General features: G+C 38.7%; 1 protein-coding gene across 5 annotated transcripts in view; it reads left to right on the top strand.

Moving 5' to 3' along the window:
* utrn (utrophin) overlaps positions 1 to 24,046 on the top strand; it is a 364,200-nt gene that overhangs the window by 28,078 nt on the left and 312,076 nt on the right. For 4 of the 5 annotated variants that reach the window (XM_022677556.2, XM_022677560.2, XM_022677559.2 and 1 more), the window contains exon 3: positions 19,322 to 19,383. In XM_022677556.2, coding sequence (XP_022533277.2) covers positions 19,322 to 19,383 — 62 coding nt within the window. Of the gene's footprint in view, positions 1 to 10,471; positions 10,657 to 19,321; positions 19,384 to 24,046 lie in introns of those variants that run through there. The other variant, XM_022677557.2, reaches the window with a different exon arrangement.

A 24,046-nucleotide genomic window follows, 5' to 3' on the forward strand; every position in this document is an offset into this window, starting at 1 on the left:
GTGAAAGGGAAAGCCTAAATTCTCATAAACTATTAGAGAGAGAGTGTGTGTGTGTGTGTGTTCACACTGTAAAAAGGCTGGTTTGCGAAACCATTGAACAAATATGATGAACAAAATGCAGTTTTGTACATGTTACTATGTGACTAGTCACACTATTGACCATGAAGAGAGTTGTCAGTGACAATTAGAGTGTGTAACTGTGTGTAACTGTGTTTGTAATTGGACTATTTAGAGTTTAGTACCTGAAAGTGACAAACTGTGAACCAAACATGCAGAAGAAACAAACTAGGATCTGCTAGCTTGCTAGTTAGCTGACACTAACTTCCACCAATAAACTGGATGGAAAGTACTGGCTTATTTTTTAACTGGTAAGACTGGTTGAGAAAGGCAAACCTGGGGATCAAGTAGTAGGAGGCTAAAAGTGCTAAAACTGCTAAGGAGAATAAGATAAATAACAAAAATAAATATTTTTGTTGTCGCAAAATGAGATTTCACAATTAAACACATCAAAAGAGCTGCATTAAATTGTGAATAGTGACTTGTAATCTTCATTACCTGCATGCAGAAACAGAGCGAGCCCCTCACGCTGCACACTGTGTTCACATGACACAACGAGGCTGGATGTAGAGCGAGGCACAGCAAGATAGAGTGAGGTAGAGGTTCACAATGAATGAACACATCAAACGAGTAGCAACAGTGCTGAACTTTCTCCATTTGTAGACCGTCTGTCTTACCGTGGACACATGAACATCAAGGCTTTTAGAGATACTTTTGTAACCCTTTCCAGCTTCATGCAAGTCAACAATTTTTGAACATAGGTCTTCTGAGAGCTCTTTTTGTGTGAGGTACGATTCACATCAAGCAATGCTTCTTAAGAACAGCAAACCCAAAACTGGTGTGTGTGTTTTTTTTATAGAGCAGGGCAGCTTTAACCAACGCATCCAATCTCATCACATCCTGACTCCAATTAGCTCTTAGAAAAGTCATTAGCCTAGAGGTTCACATACATTTCCCCCCTCACTGTGAATGATAACATGTTGTGTTCAATAAAACCATGCAAACATATATTTTTGTGTGGTATTAGTTTAGGCAGACTGTGTTCACATGACACAACAAGCCTGAATGTAAAGTGAGGCACAGCAGGATAGAGTGAGGTAGAGGTTCACAATGAATGCACACATCAAACTACTACTTATCCTACTCCTAAAACTATTAAACACATCTTAGTGGACTGCCCTTTTATAGTGAACTTTTATAGTGTTATAAATATGAAAGAACTGTTTGAAAAGATTCCACCAGCTAAAATTTTCTGGAAGTCCTTCCCATGAAGACACTGATTTAAGCCTGTGATACTCAAGTTATGAACATTGTCGATGCCATATGTTGCTGATATGGCACAAAACACAAACAAACAAACAAACTACTTATCCTTGGTTAAGGACAGAAAAAAATACTTCATGTACTTCACATTAATGGTGGGACCTCCAACATTACACAGCACATGTTTTATCCATATCTTTCACCACTATCTGCTACAAACTCTTCAGCTTTCTAACAGCACATTGTGTTGACTGGACATAAGAAGAAGACGCAGAATGATTGACAGAATGATTCTCTTAGAGAATGAGTTCAAATTGGTTTATTGTGCTTTGTGCGCTTGTGCATTCATTTGTGTTTATGGAGGTTCCACAGACAGTGATTCACACACAGGCATTTGCACATGTGTGTATCATCTTAGCAGCTTGCTTGGTTAACTAGAAAGTTCAGCAGTAGAGCATGAGTGGATCCTGTTGCTGTAGCCAATATGTCAAAAATAAAGTAGAATTTTCTACTAGTGTCAGAGATATTGGAGTTCTATTTAGTTAGTTAGACAATGTAAGCTAACAGGCTAACAGCTAACACCACAGCACAAACTGTGTTGGAGTTTAAAAGGTAAACCTTTAAACCGGCACATACAGTCAAGTGAAAGATCTTACAAGTCTCCAAGATGTGCCCTAAAACACTTCTGTGTCCAGTTTTAGTGGTTTTGCCTTTGATTTAAACAAATCACATTGCTTTGCTTACAAATATGGTTGCCCTGTGGTGGCCATGTGTTGGCTCCCATCCTTTGGCCCTCTTAAATGCACATGAATGAATGAGCTCATTTGGCCTGTATTAGTGAGACACAGACACAGAAATGTGGCATGTTTGACGTGCCTCATTTACAGTGGGGAAAACAACGTATTTAGTCAATCACAAATTGTGCAAGCTCCCCCACTTAAAAAAGATGAGACAGGCTTGTAATTGACATCATAGATAGACCTTAACTATGAGAGGCAAAATGCGGAAAAAAAAATCAGAAAGTCACATTTTCTGATTTTTAAAGAATTTATTTGCAAATAATGGTGGAAAATAAGTTTTTGTTCAATAACAAAAGTTCTTAACCAAATACTAAGTGTTTTCTGTAAATCTTTATAAGGTTGGCACACACCGTTGCTGGTATGTAGGCCCATTCCTCCATGCAGATGTGATGTGTTTGGGCTGTCAGGGGAGAAACACAGACTTTCAACTCCCTCCCTTTGCAGAAAAACCGCCCCAAAGCATGATGTTGCCGCCCCCATGCTTCACAGGTGGTATGGTGTTCTTTGGATGCAACTCAGCATTCACTCTCCTCCAACCACGATGAGTTGTGTTTGTACAAAACAGTTCTACTCTGGTTTCATCTGAACATATGACATTCTCCCAAACTTCAGATGAACCTTCAGATGAACCCTGGCTTAAGCAGAGGGACACGTCTGGCACTGCAAGATCTGAGTCCCTGGCAGCGTAGTGTATTACTGACAGTAGTCTTTGTAACGTTGGTCCCAGCTTTCTGCAGGTCATTCACTAGGTCCCCCGTGTGGTTCTGGGATTTTTGCTCACCGTTCTTGTGATCATTTTGACCCCACTAGCTAAGATCTTTCGTGGAGCCCCTGATAGAGGGAGATTAGCAGTGGTCTTGCAGGTCCTTCATTTTCTGATTATTGCTCCCACAGTAGATTTCTTCACACCAAGCTGCTGCCTATTGCAGATTCAGTCTTCCCAGTCTGGCGCAGGTCTAGAGTTTTGTTTCTGGTGTCCTTCGGCAGCTCTTTGGTCTTCACCATAGTGAAGTTTGGAGTGTGACTGTTTAAGGTTGTGGGCAGGTGTCTTTTATACAGATAACGATGTCAAACAGGTGCAGTTAATATAGGTAATGAGTGTAGGACAGAGGAGCCTCTTAAAGAAGAAGTTACAGGTCTGTGGCAGACAGAAATCTTGCTTGTTTGTAGGTGACCAAATACTTATTTTCCACCATTATTTGCAAATAAATGATTTAAAAATCAGACAATGTGATTTTCTGATTTATTTATTTTTTGAGGTATACCTATGATGTAAATTTTAAATGAGAGAACTTGCACAATTGATGACTGACTAAATATTTTTTTTCTCCACTGTATAAAATACTGTCCTCCTTTGGAAATACCATAAGGATGTTTTAATACTGCACTATACAGTATTACAGATACCACCCAACCCTACTACCCACTCCAATATTCTTTACTGTTTTTTACTTTCACACTGAGAAACACTACTCCTCTGAGAACATAGATAATGACAAAAGTTGGAGAACAAATGAAGCAGTCTTAGCTTAGATTCCTTATTTAGGAGTTTCTGAAATAGTGCTGCAGCTGCTTTGGTCTACTCCCCCGAGTTTACTAATAGAGAGCAGAACATGGTGAACGAGCGTGTTGTCCATTTTAGACAGGCCATTGTTGATTCTGGAAGGCCCCTGTTTTACCAACACTTTAAACCGGTCTCCTACTTTCAGTGATTCCACCAGGGGTTTAAAACAACAACCCAGATCCAGCCAAGGCCCTGCACAGAAGAGACTCCTGATACTGTCACTGAACCTACATACATGTGCAAAAAAAACGAGTTCAGGAACTTTTGCTGTGACAAGTGACGACAAGTCATACTCTGTAGGTTGATCAGCAGTTTTTATTGTTTCCACATTATTAACTAGCTCATGTGGATATTATATAACTCTGCCAACTCTTAGCAAACTTGCTGCAATAGCCAAAGCTAAGGCTATTGTTATCCAAAACATTTTAAATGTGAGCACTTTAAAGTTTAAACTTGTGCTTGTGATACATTGTCTAACTAGGTTCAGCTAACCTTGTCTGTGTAGCTTATTGATTACCTGTTAAGGAAAAAATCAGCAGCTTAGCATCTGTCTTGTAGTCCTTCTGGGCTCTAAACTGTCCATCAATCAAACACAGTGCCTGTATTTACTCATGCTTTATTTTGTGTCTGCTCTTAATGTGTGTGTTTTTTTTTTAAGAATGCCAATGGATTTTTAGGTTTGGTAGCAATATACTGTATAACTAACATATTGTTTGCATTCTCACTTCCATGGTTGTAGGATTCTGTGTTTGCCTGCTATTGTTTTCGTACCTGGCAATGCAAAATAAAGAATAAGAAGTGGGATTTGGGCTCTTGTAGTGTGTGATCTGTAGTTTGCTTGTGACTAAAGGTGGTCTAAAGTCACTAAATCATGACATTAGCACTGCCTAAAGGACTGTAATAGATCAGTCAGTGTAATCACGTGTGTTTAAGTGCCTTAATTAAAGAGACATTTGCCCAGCTGTTAAGCATTTGTGAGGAGGTTTGCTGATGTTTCTGCACGTGACTGTGGTGTGTGTGTGTGAGAATGAGGATAAATTCAGTAAATTAAAGGGTCAGCTTGTTGCTGAGGCCACACTTCTCTAAATATAGTGTGTATGTGGTCTCCTTTAAGCCCACAGAAAGGTGTGTCCTTATTTAACCCATTTGTACACTTGCTGCACTGGGATTGGACATTAGGGGCAAAATACTACGGCCATAAATTGAAAAGAACTTGTGATATGATGCACAAGATATAATTCACTATATCTTAATATATTTTGATACTGCAAAGTGATATTAACATTTTGGTTTATTATATCCATATATGTTTGTTTATTATCCAAACTGAATGGTTGTCTTTTGCTTGTAGTAATGCTTACAAATTAAACTTTTTTAAACTATTCAAAACATGTATACTAACCAAACTCAGATTTACTTAAGATTTACTTAATTTTCTACAAGGTTTTAAAGCCGAAGATGGTTATATTTTTTTCAGTCCTGTTACCAAAACTCATCTGACATTTAAAAAGTATGTTTAAAAGCAAGTCCACTAATTCTCTCTTTATTTTAAAGAAATTGTTGACTGCCTGTTCAAATAATTGATATGACAAAAAATTAATATATTTGCATGCACTTTGTATTTTGCTAAAAGATGTAAAGCCATTTTTATCTTTTCAAGAAGATCCAAACCTGTAATTGATCAAATTTATTAGCTTGCAATTTATTAAACCAATGGAAAAATGATAAACCAGAACAACAGAATTAATATTTACTAATTACTAATTAATATTCACATTAATAAATCAATAAATCAGTGGACTCTACTCACTCCTGTTACTGGCACTCTTTTGTTACTATTATGAGTAACAGGACTGAAAGTAACAGGACTGAGTTTTTAGCATAGAATTAGCCAAAACATAAAAAATAGCTAAATGGCAGCTATGCTAATAGTATGAGGACACTGAACACATTCTAGTGATTTTCCCAAAATTTGTATTTTAAAAATAAGCCAGTTAGATTTAAGAATTAATTTAGGTAACAGGACCGAAGTTGAGACTGACCTCCTCAGTCATAGTTAAAATAAGATAAAATATACAGAAAATCAAATGAGGGAACTTCATTTTTTTGGTCTTCCCATGATCTTCAGAAGAACCAACTGATGTAACTTCCTGTTGTAGACTTGTAGAATGTTCCAGATTGTTCAGGGGTAATGTGTTATGGTTACAGAAATTAGTGACACCCAGGGACACAACTAAAATGTGTATTTTAACTTAAATGTAATGGATTTATTTTGAAAAGTACATCTCTGAGGATTTTAATAATTATATTTCATGGTAAAGTTTATGATTAGAGAGTGGGGACAGGTAACAGATACTATTTTTTAGTGTTCTAAGTATTTTTTATTAATGTTTTTAATTACATATCTTACGTTTTAAGTCAATGTACAAGAATCTATGCTTAATAATACAAATTATTTTTAAAGTTATTTTGTGTGCACATTTATACATGAAATTACCTGTGGACAGAAATGGCATACATTTTTTTTTGTCAGAGCTCTTATTAAAATTTGGAGATCATCAACAGTTAAGGATAAACTAATTGCAGTAGATCTTAAAATCGTGTCACAATCTGACCTATTAACTACTGGTGTTCTGTTGTATGTGGTGCCAAGATGTTAGCAGTAGAACCTTTAAGTCGTGGGGTTTCTGAGGTGGGATTGCATCAGTAAGCCATGACCCTTAAGTAACCCTGATGGCACCTACATGCTGTATGACCCCTGAGGTGAAGTTACACTCTGAATGAGTTAAGAACATGAAGTGAGAGTCACAAGACCCAATCCTGTTTTTCATTTGTACTTTGTAACTTGGTTACAAAAGGAAGTGTGAGAACTCTTCAAGGACCTGATGCATCATCAAAAAAAAAAAAATAATAAAAAAATAAATAAAAAAAATATTTCATTGATGATAAGCAGCATAAGGTTTCAGACTATGTACACCATGTGGGGTGGAATGGGAAATTCAGCTAGCTAACTACAGATACTTTTTGGAACACTTTTGGTAGTTACTGACCACTGCTTATGAGGAACACCCAACAGAATCTGCCTGATGTTTTGGAGATGTTCTGACCCACTATTTGTTTAGCCATCACAATCAAGCTCTTGTCAGATATCCTTAGAATTCTCAGTCTTGCTAATTTCTGCTGCTTCTCACACACCAACTGACTGTTCACTTGCTGCCCAATATATAAATTACACCCCTTGATAGCAATCAAAGACCTCTAGCTCATCAATCATGATTATGGCTGTTATGTGTTAAAATGTTTCCAAAGTTGTTTCATTCTTCCCGGCAAGTGACGGAAGTGAGAGAGGGTGGAAATCTCTACAGTTTGCACAGGCATATGTTCCATCAACCGACAGCAGCCCACATGCACTTACCCACCCTGCTGCAGCTGACTCAGTGTGTGTGTGTGTGTGAGAGAGTGTTTGAGCCCCCCGGAGAGAAGTGCTTCTGCTTCTCCCATTGTCTCGAAATGAAGGTGAAAACGAAAGGCAAACAACTTTCCACCAGTTGTTGCTTCCTCTACGTTTACACACACTGAGTCTGTTTGCTCAGTTGCTCTGAATGGCCAGTTGCACCAAACGTGACCCAGAGGAGTGTGTGTGTGTGTGTGTGTGTGTGTGGATTGTAGTTTGTGAGAGGGCTGCGAGAAACAGAAGAGAAAGCTGAGTTCGGTCATGCACATTACGGGGTTGTATTTTTAGCAGTGCATAAAAGAGCAGTAAAAAGGGGAAGCAGATTGAGTTGTGTCCCTTAAGTAAGTGTGTGTGTGTGGTTTCAGTTACACGTCAACATTACTAAATAAACATCGTGTGTGTGTGTGTGTTTGTGTCAGTCAGCTGTTCACACATGAGTTTGGCATACTACTGTATTTTTCACATTTAAGGCGCACTTAAAAGCCTTACATTTTTTATTTAATTTTTTTTAAAGTCAAGTTGTAAGGTGCAGTAAAGCCACTCTGCTGAAGTACAGAGTTATACAGGAGTTTAGTTTCTCCAGCACCGAGGCTGTAGCAGCATTAGCATTAGCTGCTAAGCGCTAGCTCTTTTGCCGTTCAGTTTTATCAGCCTGTACCCTGCTGCTAACCCCCTGCTAGCACTGCTGGAACAGCATTAGCATTACCAGCTAACTGCGCTAAGCACTAGCTCTTTTGCAGTTCAGAGGTGAGTGTATTGGACTGTATAGTCTGCGTGTTTACTGTGTTAAAACAAGCTACATCGGACAAACCACAAGCTAATATCACCCTGGTTTACCAGATCGCTCAGGGATCCTCAGTGTAGCGCGGTCAGGTGGCATTAGCTGCTAACTGCTAGTAGTCCAGTCTTAGTGCTGGAGCAATTCGGGAAGTCCTTTACTCAACTAAACACAGTTTTCAGAGGAGAAATCTGTGTAGATTAACCTCCAGTGCTCGTTTGACTTGAAAAGAATTAGTATTTACAGCAGTATTGTTTGAAATTTACACTCCCCAACTCTAGAGGGAGCCCAAGTAGCTGTGTCCCAATTGCGTACTAAATAATACTATATGGTATTTAAGGCAGCAACTGATGATTATTTTTGAAAGTCAGCTAATCTAATGATTGAAGAATATCGTTATTGCAAAAATACCCTTAAATATTGTGATATTATTTTAGGGCCATATGGCCCACCCCTATAAACCACAATTATTTTCGCCATGCTTTAATCGCTTTAAAATGAAAGAAACTGGTGAACTTGGGATTTTAATGCCTTTAAATGCCCAAAAAATGTTTAAATATGACAAGTACTGATATTTAGTGAGTGAATATGTAATCCGTTAAACCAAATTGACTGTAAACGGTGTGAGTAAGCCCATTACCCCCACTCTTCCGCTTAGCACTTAAGTTTTAACACTTTTATTTAGACAACATAGGGATATATCCTGTTTGACAGCAGACTATTCTGAACATTTAGCTTCTGCACCTGACATTTTTTAGTGAAACACCTTGTTCATTTGGAGATGCTGTAGTTTTTTTAAGTACTGTGGTATTCAGTATTACTCTCTTACCTTTTTATCAAAAACAAAATTAGCTGCTAATGGCTAATTTAAAGTTATTAAAGCAGTAAATGAACATTTAATACATTTAACTGTTTAGCATTAAAAAGTAAAACTATTTAAAAATCTGTATTGGTATTTAGGTCACACTGCGCTTTTTAACATTGCTATCAAAATAAATCTAAGCAAGTTAATTAAATCAGACAGCACTATAAAAAGCCAAAACAGGAAATGTCATCTCCTCTCATCTAAATCAGCAAGAGCACCAGCAGCAGTGAATTGTTTTACTCTTTACTTCTGGCTGTGCGTAATAACCAAGAAGTGTGTTGTACTGTGTACAGTATGTGTATGAGTGGACCAGCTCTGGGCTGATTTACAGACCATAAACAAACATTCTTTTAGCCCAGTATTCTCCAGCACACTTAGAATGTACTGTAATATACTTTGAGCAATAGCTAAAAAGATCCTCTTTTGGTTCCACAAAAATATTTTATGGCAGAAATGTGGGATTGTGAAACCTTGGTCACCGTTTAGCTAAAGAACATGGTTTAAACATGCATTCTGGACAAGCTGACAAATACAGAGCTGTATGAGCCTCTTCAGAAGTAATACCGGATTTTATACCAATAAACTTTTACACATCTCAACTGCGCTGTGCTGCCCGTTTCAACAGAGCAGTATAATGCAGTTGGCAATGTGCCAAGCATGGCTTGGCAACAATAGAAATGCCATTCTCCTTATTCCAAATCAGTGGGGCGTCAACATGATTTTTTCTTTTTCCCTAAGTTTATTTCAATTTTTTTTCCCATTTTCTCCTCAGTTTACAAATTACCCAACCCACTCATTAGGACTCCCCCTATCACTAGTAATGCCCCAACACACCCGCAGGGTGAAGACTAACACATGCCTCCTCCGATACATGTGAAGTCAGCCCCCGCCTCTTTTTTTTGAACTTTTGCTGATGCAGCTATGCCGAATAGCATCGCAGCGCACTCTGAGGAAAGCGCAGCCATACAGCATGTTCCGATACATCAGCTCACAGACGCCTTGTGCTGATCAACATCACCCTTTAGAGTGACGAGGAGAAAGAGCTCCATATACCCACCCAGAGAGAACAAGGCCAGTTGTGCACTTTTAGGGCTCCGTCAGCTGATGGCAAGCCACAATTTGAACGGGGTTCGAACATCAACATGACTTTTAAGCTGATTCTGAATGGACATCCCATTTTATATGAATGAGCTGGTTTGTAGACTCAATTAAAAACAGTATTTTGAAATCTCAGATTTTTTTTGTAGTTTTTTAGTAGATTTTTGTGCTAGGTAGCAGTGTTGTTCAATGTAATCAAATTCCATAAAAATAATACAATTAAAAAAATAACTTTTTACTCTCTTACCCTTTTCCTTTGTTACTGTGTTTGTGTTTGTGTGTGTTTTTATACTATGACAGTTTACCTAAAATCTGATTAAAAAATTGCAATATCATCTTGCCCACATAATTGCTATACAACATCAGTTTTTGCCAATAAAAAGCTCTTATTAAATATCATAGTGCTTAATTTTCTTCTGCACCACCCACCCTTCACTGAATGCCACTTTTGATTGGCATGGCAGCCCTCCTACTCACACACTTACTTGCTCTCGCTCTCTCTCTCTTTCTCTCTTTTGCTCACTCACTCACTCAGTCGCCTCTTTTGCGGTGATGTTGACTCCCAGCATGCTTTGCCCTGAGCCTGCATCAGTTTCCTCCGACATCACTTTTCTTCCTGTCTGTTGTTTTCCACCCTTTCGCTCGTCCATCCTCTCGTTTCCCTCGCTCTCCTCCTCAATGAGCTGCACCGGTCAATGAACATGAGTAGGTGGCTGGCGTGGAGAAAGGTCGGCTTGTTTAAGAAACGCAGGAAGAAGTTTTCTTTTCCTCCATTAGGTAAGTCCCTCCATTGTTGCACTTCCTGGAGCCGCTGTCGCGCGAAACCTCTGCTTTTCAATTCTTTTGCCTTTTGCTATTATTCCTTTTTTTAATTTTCATCCTTTCACACTTTTTTCTTTTATACAATCTGTGTGTGGCTTTTTCCCTTGCAGTTCTTTGACTGTGTGTTCTCTTCCTTGACGGTATGAGTCCACTCTTGGGTGCTTTACAGGTGCTTCAAATGGTTCTTTGAGCGATGTCATAGAATAACCAATTTAACTCTTCTAGAAAGCGTTAAGTACTTTATAAGTTCATTTAACTGAACAGTTCTTAAGACCTTTAAAGCTTGTTCATACTCAACCATCTCTATTAAAACACTTTTGGTTTTATAATAAAAATGTGTTGTATGTTCATGACATCACTCAAACAACCTTCTAAACCAGACACTAGGTGGTATTTTAATTGTGTTTTCTTTTATCATATTGTTGTTTGAGATCCACCTACAGGTAGAACCCCTATATCTAACCCCTGCAGAAGCATTACATCTGTATCAAGTCACCAATCTTGCTCCTTGAAATGTACCATCTCGCTGGCTTCAGCTCTAGCCCAAATCTAGCACCATTTAAACACCACCGTTTAGCCAATCAAAACTTTTTATAGGGGGTAATTTAGCAGCAGTCTTAAATGTTTTTTTAAGCATTCTAAATGGGAAGGAGAACTATAATAAGTATTCAATGTATTAAACCTGTGTCTAGACTATTGCTGTGCTTGTTAGTTGTTAGAGATTACTGAGGTTTGCAAGGGGTTGGAAGTTGTTTGGCCATTTTTCAGACATTGTCGAGGTTATTGGAGGGTTTTGGAGGTTATAGGAAGTTCCTAGGGGTTGCTAGAGGTGGGTGGAAGTTGTTGGAAATTTGCTGAATATTGCTGATGGTTGTTGGCTGCCAGAGGTTGCCAAAGAAAGCTGTAGGTTGCTGGAGTTTGCTAGTATTCAACACAAATTACTGGAGGTTGCTGGAGGACAGCACAAATCTCAGTCCATTTAGAAAATCTAATAGTAGGCCATGCAAAATCTTAAAAACAAAAGAATCCGCTCTACTCCTGGAAAAAACATCAGATTTATCTTTCCATCCCATCAGTTTTTGCTTGTCACGGAAACCTCCCATATGCTTATCTGGCCCCTGTACATGCTGGGTATGCCACTGCACAGAGCGGCATGTGTGCTCTATCAATGAAGCACAACATCTCCCACAATCCTCAGCCCATCTCTTTCTGCTCCCTCGTTCTACACATTCTTCTGTCAGTTTTCTGCTGAAGAAACGACAGAGCGGTAGAGCAGGAGCTCTTCTTTTTCTTCTAGTTTTACTGCTTACTCACTGGTTTGTTGCTCGGATGTGGCGTCGGAGATCATGGCTGAGCGTAAACGTACACTCCGAGGTAGGTGTGTGTGTGTTTGTGAGAGAGGGAGTCAGTGATTGATTGTGTTTTAATGTTGGATGTCATTAGGTTCAATTAAAAGTTAAAAGTTTTTTTTTCATCCAGGTTTTGTGGGTGGGGATGTACCAAATATTCCAACTGAAATTATTTAGCTGAACTTGTTAACCACAATAAGTGAGAATCCAAAGTAATTTATATGGAACAACGATACAAATGAAGGCACAAACGACAATGGTAGCAAGCTGAAGTGCTTTCAGTTTACTCTGAAGCTCTTAGGTAAATTAGTTAATTAGTTGTTTGGCCATTTGTCAGATGTTTTTCGAGGTTGTTTGAGCTAACTGTTGCTTGAAGTTGTTGTTGGATGTTTGAGGTTGCCAGTATTCAACACACATCTCAGTCTAGTTTAAATAAAAATAAATAAATCTGAGGTTGCTGGAGGTGGCTGGAGTTTGTATTAGGTTGCTGGGGGTTGCTTGTGGTTGCTGGGGGTTTTATTAGATTGTTGGAAGTTGCTTGGGGTTGCCACAGACTTTCAACGTAAATCTCAATCAGTTTAAAAATCGAATAGGCCTGTCATGAAATCATGAAGTGGTGCTTCCATAAACATCAGTAAGATTTGGACCCATTGCCCTGTTGCTGGTTCACTGTTCGTCCCTTCTTTGGAACACTTTTTGACCACTACTTACTAATAACACCCCACAAGACCTGCCTGATGTTTTGGAGATGTTCTGGTCAAATTGTCTAGCTCAGGGGTTCTCAACCTTTACCTATTTACAACCATAAAGCACAACAGCCCACAAAAAAGTGAGAAACACATTCTTGTGTATTTTTGTATTTATTTTTTATTATTAAGCTGTTTATTTGCATGAGCTGCCCGTGGCTGAGGTTTCTCAAACTGAGGGTGTTTTATTTGCTAAATGGTGTTTTAATAATGTTTATAGTTTGAACATGATTCAGCTCTTGATTTTCGCTTGCACTGTTTTTTTTTTCCAGTTAACTTTGGCTTTCACACTGAACATGGAAAATTTGCCACTGCACCTTCAAACACATTTTTTTATGAGATGCACAGAGTGAACACACTGCTGCTTGTAGCTCTGCAGCAGGTGCAGGATCAAATAAAGTTTAAATTATTTCAACTTTTGCACACAAGGTGTTGGCCAGTCTCAGCTAGGCCAATCACACTGCAACTAACCTGCTGTCTCCATATAATAAGTATGCATATGCAGATGCTGCCTCAAAAGCATCTTACACTTTTGCACCCAACTGGAATGTGTGACTGGACAGACTGGACAGCTTGGCGAGTGCAGGGCATATTCATTGCGGGTACCCGTCTACTGGGGTCTAACTCTTAACTGGGGTCTGTGGCCCACTGGTTGACGAATCCTTTACAGTCCTTCACAAAACCACCAGAGTCTGGCCATTGTCAGTGTATCTCAGATTTTACACTTTACACCATTACACAACAAGCACACAAACACATCACCATTATGAACAGACTTTTGACTCAATATTGAGCTGTTTGGCTTTAAATGAATTTAAGTTTGAACAGCGAGTTTGTTGGTAGCAGTGTCCTTCGCTATAGTCCTTTCTGTGGGGATTGGTCACCCTTTACTGGTTTCAGCCTTTTGAGTGTTGTATTACTTTCGTTAACTGTGAACCCTGAAAGCAGGAGTCCATTTATGGAGTGGATTTTGCTTCTCTGGGAATAAGTGTGAGTGTGTGTGTGTGTGTGTGTGTGTTTCTCACATGAGAGTCAATTATTAACTACTGAGTGTGTTTAGTTTAGGTGTCAGCCTGGGCGGATTTTGACTGCTCTGCTTTTTGCCGGAGACACCAGTGCCCTATTTCAAACACAGCAAGTGTCTTCCTTCAGTTATTGTATTTTTCTCACTATAAGGTGCACCCGATTATAAGGCACACTATCAACAAATGTCTATTTTATACCCACCAAGGCCCACTGGATTATAAGGAGCATTATGAGACATAATTGTAACATAGCATCATCAGCATTATCCTTATTTGGTTTGGTCAGTTCATATTAAGTGGTAAATTAATGTATTCTAGTGTGTAAGTGAATGCAGTCTGATACCACTGTGGATTCTGATCAGAAATTAGCTACCTATGCTAACCCAACAATCCAGTGGGCTGTTTAGAGCATATGTGGGGACACCACAGCTAACAGCTAGCTAGCTCTCTCATACCCACAGCCATCCAAAGCAGAGGAGCTGCGTTTGTGGTTGGAGGACCTATATGTAAAAGATAGACTTAAATGTCTGTGGACATCTGCTCATACTATTCAGTAGAGTACCGTTCAGTTTTAAAAAGCACCTGTGAATCAGATGCATTGGGTGCTATGAGAAGTCAGAGAAGGCTCCTTCAACCACAGATGCAGCTCTACTTCTGTGGAAGGATGTGGATGTAATTAAAATGAAGGTCTTTAGTGCTGTAATCTAACTCTAATCAATAAAACTGTGAACGTAATCATTATCTGTGCTTGGCTGCTACACTGAAACTTCTAACGGAAACATGGCCCCCTCATTGTGGGCATGCAGAATAAGGTGGTTGTTATTAAGATGTTATTAGTAATCAGATATTTTGTATGTTTGCCAGTTAATTAAGTAATTCTAATTCCTCTCTTCTTTTTTAAGTAAAAAGCTTATATTTTCTAAAGTAGAGTAATTCAGTTAAATTGATTAATCAGGACACGTTTTGGTCGTGTTTGGAACAGACAAGGCCAGCATGCAGATTCACAGCCATTCCCGCTCAGACATGCTCAGGCAAGCGTCCAGCACAGCAGAGGAGGAACACGCACTGAATTCTGGGAGTTTTATGCGTTCCACAGTGTTCAACCAGTCAAAATATAACCCATATCTACACTTAACCTTGCCATGAAGATCAAGGACACTCTTAACACTCTGCTTAACACTCTGCAGGTCATCCCGGCGTGCCAGCTCTCTCTCACACTTGGACTAATAGATTGCAGTGCTGTAAAAACTGGCTTCTGATCACAGTTTATAAGAAAATACATCCCTTAATTTTTTATATTTTGTGAATAGCACCTCAAAATGCACTTTGTACAAAAGGTTCACCAATATATGGATTGTGTGCTGTTCTCCAATATTCCCCATTAACATCTGTTGTGTATGTATAATATAGTGTGGAAAAAAGTGAGCCTTAATGTTGCAGGCTGTGGATAATGTCTGTTTATTGTCACTCTATGATGCTGTTTACACCTGGCACTACCATGTGTATCTGGATTTGCTTTGATTGATTTCTGTTTACACTCGTCTCTACTGTGCTTCCCCAGTGTTTAGGGATATTGTGAATGATTTTGAGAAAAAGTGGGACTTCCACAGCATGGTGGATCAATAGATTTACTTGTACAATTACAATCCCTTAACTACAGGTGTTTGCATAGTCTACTGATAAATGGGATCATGCACTATTGTATTCCTGCTTCCTTTATGTATGAAGAATACAGTTAGGACAATATATCAATAATGAATTTTATTGTGATACATTTTCGTATCGTTAATTTTGCTCATGTTCACTGTGCAGATTTATATTGTATCAACCATTTTATCAATTGTTAAACAGCTTCTCTTCCTCTTCCACTAGATGCATGATGGGAATTAATCTCAGAAAGAATCTACTTGCAGTCTTGCAAATAGTGACCCTGCAAGTGCAAGTGACCCCCAAAACCTGCAAAACCTTAGCCTGTGACTTGTCTTTAGATGTGAGAGAGTGTCAGACTTGAGTCTATTAAAAGTCTTTTTAAAGTATTTTCAATGCTTCTAGGTTAGGGGTGTGCCATATCATATCGTACGTGATAATATCGGCAAAAAATTTAAATATCGTGAACGATATTATACCCTGAAATATGGTGCCATATCACCCACCACTAATTATCACATCAATGTACTACTTTTTGCCATTTTTAGCAAAATAAAAGTTCACACTGTTCTTATTTCCCATTATATATCTACTAGACACAGCTTATCTGTCCTGTATCTTTTTTTTTTAGTTTAATCCTGGATATATGGAGTTATTTTAAGTGCATTACTAGTATCATGACATTCTGGATCTTTGACTTCTGTTACAAATCTGATAAGATTATTTTTTTTTTAATATCTCAATTAGCCATATCATATTGCATGCAATAATAAAATTCTAAATAATTTTTCTAATTCAGTGTTTTGTCATATCGCTAAAAGTATCGTTATCGTGAAAATACCATGAAATATTTTGATATTATTTTAGAGCCATATTGCCCACCCTAGTCTAGAGCAGTGGTGTGCAGTGAGGCCCTTCTAACCCTTCAGAGAAGGGCTGACAATAGGTGCATGTAAATCATTGCATAATATTTAATCAGGAAATATTAGGGGTGGGCGATATGGCTCTCAAATAATATGACGATATTTCAGGGTAATTTTGTGATAACGATATACTTGGCGATATAGGAAAACAGAAATAATTTGTTAATTTTAGGAATATAGAATAATAGTTTTACAGTATAATCATAATGTGGCAAAATAAATAATGTAGCATAAAAAATATAATGCAGCAAAACATATTGCAGAATATTTAGTGCATGCATATAAAAGATTTAGTGCATGCAAACTTAAACAATTAAACAATACATTCACTTAAAGCTTCACAGTAATTAATAGACTAAGTTTAAGACAGAGCAGCCCTATTATCACGATATGGATTTTTAATATCATATTTCTGTGTCATGATATATTGTATACGATATAATATTGCCCACCCCTAGGAAATATATATTATAGTTTTTGTAACATATAAACATATATTTTATAAATTAACTAAAATAAAAAACAGCAACTAATTCAAAGCATTAGTCAGTGTTTTTCAGTTGCTACAGAACTCTTATCTGACTGACAGCGGTTTAAACCAATCAAAGCTTTTTAAAATGGCTTCTGCCCCCGTGTCTGCCTGACCCTTCTGCTGATTTTTTGAAGGGTGTAGTAATGAGTATATTAGCAAAGTCGCAGGACAATCTAACCAATCACTCCGGGAGCGGGGCCATGACTGTCTGACCCCTTCTCGGCGCTCTGCTGAAGGGGCTACGCATTGCTTAGTGTAAAACGGTGCGCATGCTGGATTCATTCAATAGTTAACTAACTATCATAGAATTGCAGCAGCAAATGAGACAAATATTGTGTGTCATCTAAATAAAAAGCCTTTTTAAAGGCTGCCCTTCAATGTGAAACTAATTCACAATAAAAGGCCGCCTGACTGGTGAGTTTTTGTGTGTACTTAATGTTTTGGCTGGCATCTTGTAGGCATACAAATGAGTGATACTTGTTGGCCGGATGTACTTGTAGAAAAATTAAGCATTCATTTTGTAGTTTGTAGCTGTTGTATTTTTGGGCTGTTAATGTGCATTAAGCTCATATAACTAAGTTGAGACAGAGAATATGTAGTTCTAATATAAATCTATGTATAGGTCAGTTGGTGGGGGGGGGGGGGGCGGTGTTGCAGAAAGGGTATCCACTATATTAACTGCACCCCACTGGTCTAGAATATGGTGAGCATTAGTTGTTGCTAGTGGGTAATGCGGTGTAAGTTTTCTGTTTTCAATGTTATCATAGCTGTTTAGATGTTTACAGTGAAAACTCATATTAGGATAACTTTAAAAATATGATTAATATAAAAGCCCTAGTTTTAACAATCCAGTTGAATCATCACCCTCAGGGCATTGCGTTGTAATGAATTAGGATATTTTTTACTCCCATTGTGTTTGTGTGTGTGTGTGTCTATACACATGCATAAGTTACATATCTGAGATACACACTGAATGAATATGGGCTTGTTTAATTTGTAGTCAGAGAGACACAGCAAGGTACTACTGGCAGATATCTCTGTCTCTCTGCTTCTTCTCTCTCTCTCTCTCTCTTACTCTCTCACACACACACACACACACACACAATGAACACAATGCGCTCCATTCTCTCTGCCTGTCCCAGGAATTCCGGGGCTCAAGATAAAAGGCCAGCATGTGTTGCTGGGTGTGTATGCATACGTCAAGATGGAAATGGGATCCAAGAGAATGATCCATGTGTGTGTATTTATTTGTGTTTGTGTGTGTGATCTCACAAATTTTACATCATTTTATTAGAACATTTGCCTTTACAAAATATATGGCTTTCTGACATACCGTCTACTTGGCACGGATAAATGTTTTTATTGCATTTTTATTGTGTGTTCATGTGTCTTGTCTGCGGTTGACCCGCAGTTATACAATGTTCGCATGGTTTTGCCAAACAAAATACATAACTTTCGGCTGGCATAGATTGCTTTGAAGTCAAACCCACTTTTGCAAGATTACAAAGAGTGATTTTGTTTGGCCTGTTTGAGCCTCAATCACATGCTTTGTCTTTTGTGTAGAATAGGAAATGTTATTTAAAGTGCTTGAAGGCTGTAGGTGATGCTACAATGCAAACCATAAAGTACAGGGTTCCCTGCAGCACTTTATAGTTAGGGTGGCCGTCTTCACAAGTCCACCATGCCAATTGACTGGACTTAGAATGGGTTGAACAAATTTAAATTCCCTTTTTTATCTTACAAAGTGTGTTTTACTTTTTGCTGTTGTGTATAAGTACAATGAGACTACAGGTTGCACTTTAGGGCACACTGAAATTATCCCCAATTATGCTCTCAAAGCACCAACCACTCAAACAGCAGATGTTATGCTAACATTGCTAACAAAAATAGGACTTGGATTGGTACTAATTGTTCACCTCCATGACTACAGGTGGTGCTATAATGCACATTGTTAAGGGCTACCTCTTTGGTACTGACCAGTCACATAGTTTGTCTTTGGTCTAGATTTAGAGATGCAAGGGTAAACTTGCTAAGGATCACTTGGACGGTTGTCAATCTCATCTCAGTAAATGCAATTCTAAATGGTAGTCACAGTGAGAATTAAGCATTCCTTAATAGGGTGTAAAGGTGCACTGTAAATTACTGCCTATTTAGTTTCTTTGTCTTTAGTTAAGTATGAGAAATGCTAGGCTACTGCTGTAAAAAGACACAGGACTTGGTTTTACAGCATTTCTATCTCAGTAAATTCATGGCTTAATGGTTGATTGATTACAAGATTTTCCCTCTCTTGATGTTGATGGTTCGTTTTGTATTGTTGAGTGCTCTTCAGAAACTGCAGTGTTAAGTGATTTTCAGATCAGTCACTAATCTTAATTTTCTCTCTCTTCCTCCGTCTTAGATGAACATGATGCAGTACAGAAGAAGACCTTCACCAAGTGGCTCAACGCACAGTTCTCCAAGGTAACCATGATACAAACAGCAAACACTGCCAGCCCAGTGGAGCCCAAAACTCCTAAAACTGCTCTTCAGCCCGTTTTTTTTTCCTCCCAGAATACTCTGGCAGCGTTCCGGGAGCTTGATGTGAAACTCTTCCAGAACCCAGTGGAGATTCTGAGTTTCTGCACAGCTAAACTTGTCCTTGGATGTGGTGGAAGGATTCTGTGGTATTTTTGACTGTTCAACTTTAGCCAACTCCCCAGAGCAGTTTCATTTTTTCTTCTTCGGCCACTCCTGTGTTTTCCTAATCCTCCACCATTTACAGTAGAACTGCAGATGAGAGAACACTTTTTTTTGTAGGCTACACTAGAGTGATAGATGCTTTAAATAACAATGAAGGAATTAGCATTATGCTAAAATTTAATGAGCTGTTAAGAAACTGGTATGTCTGGTCTGCTCTTGTGGCTGGGGTTAAGTTATTTGCTCTAATGGATCATTCAAGAGCTTATAAAGAGTGGTTACGTTTTGATTGTTGCATATGAGCAATCCAAGACTGTGGATGGTGCTGCAGTGCACACTTAAGAGCCACATGCTATGTTGTTGTGTTGTTGCATGTCAGCCATTTATTTGCTTTCTATACAGTTGTCATTTTGCTTGGGAATCTGGATGAATGTTGTAGTAATTTTAGAGTAATGACGCTTGAAGTTGCATGAGGTATAAACACTTATCATGCTAATTGTTATTTATTTATTTATTTTTTAATAATTGTATTTCAAATTCTTCCCATTTTCTCCTCAATTTACATGGCCAATCACCCAACCCACTCGTTAGGACTCTCACTAGACTAACACTAGTGACTTCCTTCGATACATGTGAAGCCAGCCACCGCTGCTTTTTGAGCTGCTGCTGATGCAGCATTGCCGAGTAGCATCACAGTGCGCTTGGAGGAAAGCGCAGGGGCTCAGTTCCGATACATCAGCTCACAGACTCCCTGTGCTGTGGACATCACCCTAGGAGTGGTGTGGGGAGAGAGCGCCATCTACCCACCCGGAGGGAGCAGGGCCCGACAGCTTGATGGCAAATGGTTTCGAACCTGCGACCTCCCGCTCATAGTGGCAGCGCTTCAAACTGCTTGACCGCTCAGCACCATGCAAATTGTTAAGATAAATTATTTTATCAATTATTGTAATGACCTTCTGTTCAAATTACTCAGCACTAGGTTTACGCTTCAGCTTATTCAAGCCTATTCCAGATCTGATCCTTTGTTTTTACCACTTTGCTCTAGGAGATTACTCCCTGGTGTCTTCTAGGCACTAGTAATGGGCTCAACAGTCTTCCCTTAGCAAACTTGGGAATTGAACCAACACCCTGTGAGAACTGAGCTATGACCGCACCTAGTAAAATAATAAGCTCCTCCAATTACTCAAAACAATGTTCTGTTGTTCTGTTTGTATTGGCATGTTAAAGATATAATTCGGGGTCAATCAGTTTCAGTCTTATTTGTCCCACGAGCCTGTGAGGATTGTGGTGTCTGGATGACCGACATTAAACCCTCCAGAAAAAGAAGGAAGTCCCTTGATGACTAGTGACCCCTTTCGCTCATCTTTCTCATGTGAAAGCTCCCTTGCTCTCTCCCTCTCTCCATGTCTCTCTCTCTCTCTCTCTCTTTCCCACCCCTCCTTGTCTTGTTGCTCTCGTTGTGTTGTCGTATGTTAGGCATATTTATAGAAGGACAAGGGTGGTTGTCACCAGCAGCCAAATATGTCTCATCTGCCCCATGGTGCACTTGCATTCCTAATTTTGTAAGACATGCTAAAACTGTTGGTGAGGCAGCTGAATTTGATATGCTGTTTTTTTTACTGTGGGTACACACTGGCATAATTTCCCAGTTGCCCCAGATGTGACTGCTGGTGTAGGAGTTTTGTGATGAGCTGTTTTTAAAGTGATAGTGTTGAAAAAGCTAAAATGAACACAAATTTCCTCATACCCCAAATTCAGTCGGTCAGCTGAGACATTCCGGTTAAAAAAATCCCAGCTTAAGACCAGCTTTGGCTGATTTCTAGTTTAAGCTGGTGTTAGATAGTGAAAGTGGTTGAAAAGCTGGTCATCCAGGCAGAAAGATATGCTATAAGGTGGCAAAAATCCTTAAATGTTCCAAAAAAATTAGAGTTGGCCTTATAATCCTTATGTATGAATTTTACCAGTCAGGTTGTAAGGAGCAGTAAAGCCACTCCGCTAAAGTACAGCTTTATACAGGAGTTTCAATTTAGTTCTCCAGCACAGAGGCTGTAGTAGTATTAGCATTAGCTGCAAAGCGTGCTAAGCGCTGGCTTACTTGCCAATCAGAGGTAAGTATTAACTAACCCCGGCTAGCACTGTTGGAGCAGCATTAGCATTAGTCACTAACTGCGCTAAATGCGAGCTTTTGCCGTTCAGAGGTGAGTATTATTGACCTGTATCCTGCTGTCGGAATACTTATTGTTATTTATTAGCTGCATTAGCATCATTAACATTACAGCTCAAAACTAAGCTAAATATCTACTTACACCAAACTGTTCAACTTAAGTTATTAGTGTGTGGGAACAGGGGATTTTATCCAAACTGTTGTAGTAAGATTTTTATAAAAAAGTTGTTTTGTTGCAGTTATTTGCTTATATTCTGTTGTTTGATTGGTGCATTGCCTGTATTAACCTTCCAGTTCAAAAGTGAGCTGAAGTACCGGTAACTGATCCTTTGCCACCAATTTGCTCTTAGCTTCTCTACAGCATTTGTGTATGTGTAAATAGGAGACTTTTAGCTAAGCTAGCTATGAGGTAAATTTAGTTATATATATATATATATATATATATATATATATATATATATATATATATATATATATATTAGCCTCTTTAGAGTTCTGAACTGATGTAAATTCTGACCTTAAACACTGAATTTAGCTGCTCTACAATATTTGTGTGCAAGTAAATGGGAGACTTTTATCTAAGATGGTACATTTTTTTGGACGTTAACCTCTTTAGCCCTGCAATTCTAATCTAAACAGGTGTAAAATCTGACAATAAACACCAAATTTAGCTGTTTTGCAAACTTTGTGTATGAGTAAATGGGGAACTTTTGTCTAAGCTAGTTATGGGGTAATTTTTTTTTATAGGGTAAACTGAAATGATATCAATTCTGACACTAAACACCAAATTAAGCTGCTCTACATTTGTGTATTAGTAAATGGGAGAGTTTTTATCTTAGCTAGCTATGGGGTAAATTTAGTTTTTTTTATATGGGGTAAAAAACTGAAATGACTTCAATTCTGACACTAAACACCCAATTCAGCTGCTCTACAGCATTTGTGTGTGAGTAAATGAGAGACTTTTATACAAGCTGTTCAGGTTGGTTTAAGAGGTTCGGTCATTTGCTAGCTACATTAGCCTTAATAGCATTTAAGTTCAAAACCAAGCTAAATAAAACTTCTGACACCAAACTTAGTCTCAGCTGGTGGACTGTATTACTGTATGGGGACGGGGTCGACGTTCGTTCAAACAGTTCCAGGCAGGTTTATATTTAGCAGCTTTATGTCACTCTCTTATCACCACCAGGAAAAGAGTGTGTTTCGTGATATGCATGAAGTCTGCTGCTGCTTTCTCGCACAGGGCTGGCAGGCTGAGTGCAGTGTTAGTGTTACACACTCATGTTTTTGTAATGTCTGAGGCCCCCTGGAGAAGCTTAGTTAAGGCTGAGGAGACTTCCGTCACGCTTTAATTAACCTTCTGTGTGTTAATGAACACACACTTGGTGTCTGGTTAGCATGAAGACGAGAGACTAAGGCAGGTCAGAGTGATCAAATAGAACTTAGAATGGCCATTACACACACACACACACACACACACACACACACACACACACACACACACACACACACACACGTGCACATAAGCAAGTAAATGAATGTGCTAGTGCCCTGTTCTCACACAGTGCACATTGTGTTCATGTAGCGAACTTGGAGACCATTTTTCTTCTCACATAAATAAAAAAAATGGCAGCTCAGAATTTCAGTGTTGATGTGTTGTTAATTAGTAACTGGAAAACTCTATTCTAGTTAGTGCTGGAGAAAGTCTGCAAAAAAAAGCAATTGAGGGCTTGTAGCCACTAACTATCGCATAAAGACTCCCTTTCCCTTTCCTAAATGTCTCCTAAAGTGTCCAAACACAATAGAATACAGCTTTAATCGCTGAATATAAGCTTAATTCAGATTTAAAGTTCATCTCACTGTTCAGCTGATTTCGTTGTCATTGCAGGGAAAGAGAAAGCAGAGCAAATCACAGCGAGCAGCTTACTTGCTGCAGGGACCTATCATGTGACTGACTGGTTAAGGCTAATTTATGCTTTGCCTCAAATCACTACACCATAGTCTACTGTGTAGCTTAACAATCTTCCCCAGAAATGTCACTATGCACCATAGCGATACAGAGGGAGCAATTGTACTTGTTATAAATCCCAGCCATCCTATTATTACAAAAAAAACGTACTCACAAATAAATACTAAAAATAAATACTTTTCATACTATAAAGTGCACCGGATTATAAGGCGCACTATCAATAAACGTCTATTTTCATTCATAAATCGCACCGGATTATAAGGTGCATTATGCAACACTACTAAGGACAGGTTTGTCGCCATGTTTTCCTTCTAATT

This window comes from Astyanax mexicanus, chromosome 13 (assembly GCF_023375975.1).
Source record: "Astyanax mexicanus isolate ESR-SI-001 chromosome 13, AstMex3_surface, whole genome shotgun sequence".
Lineage (NCBI taxonomy): Eukaryota > Metazoa > Chordata > Actinopteri > Characiformes > Acestrorhamphidae > Astyanax > Astyanax mexicanus.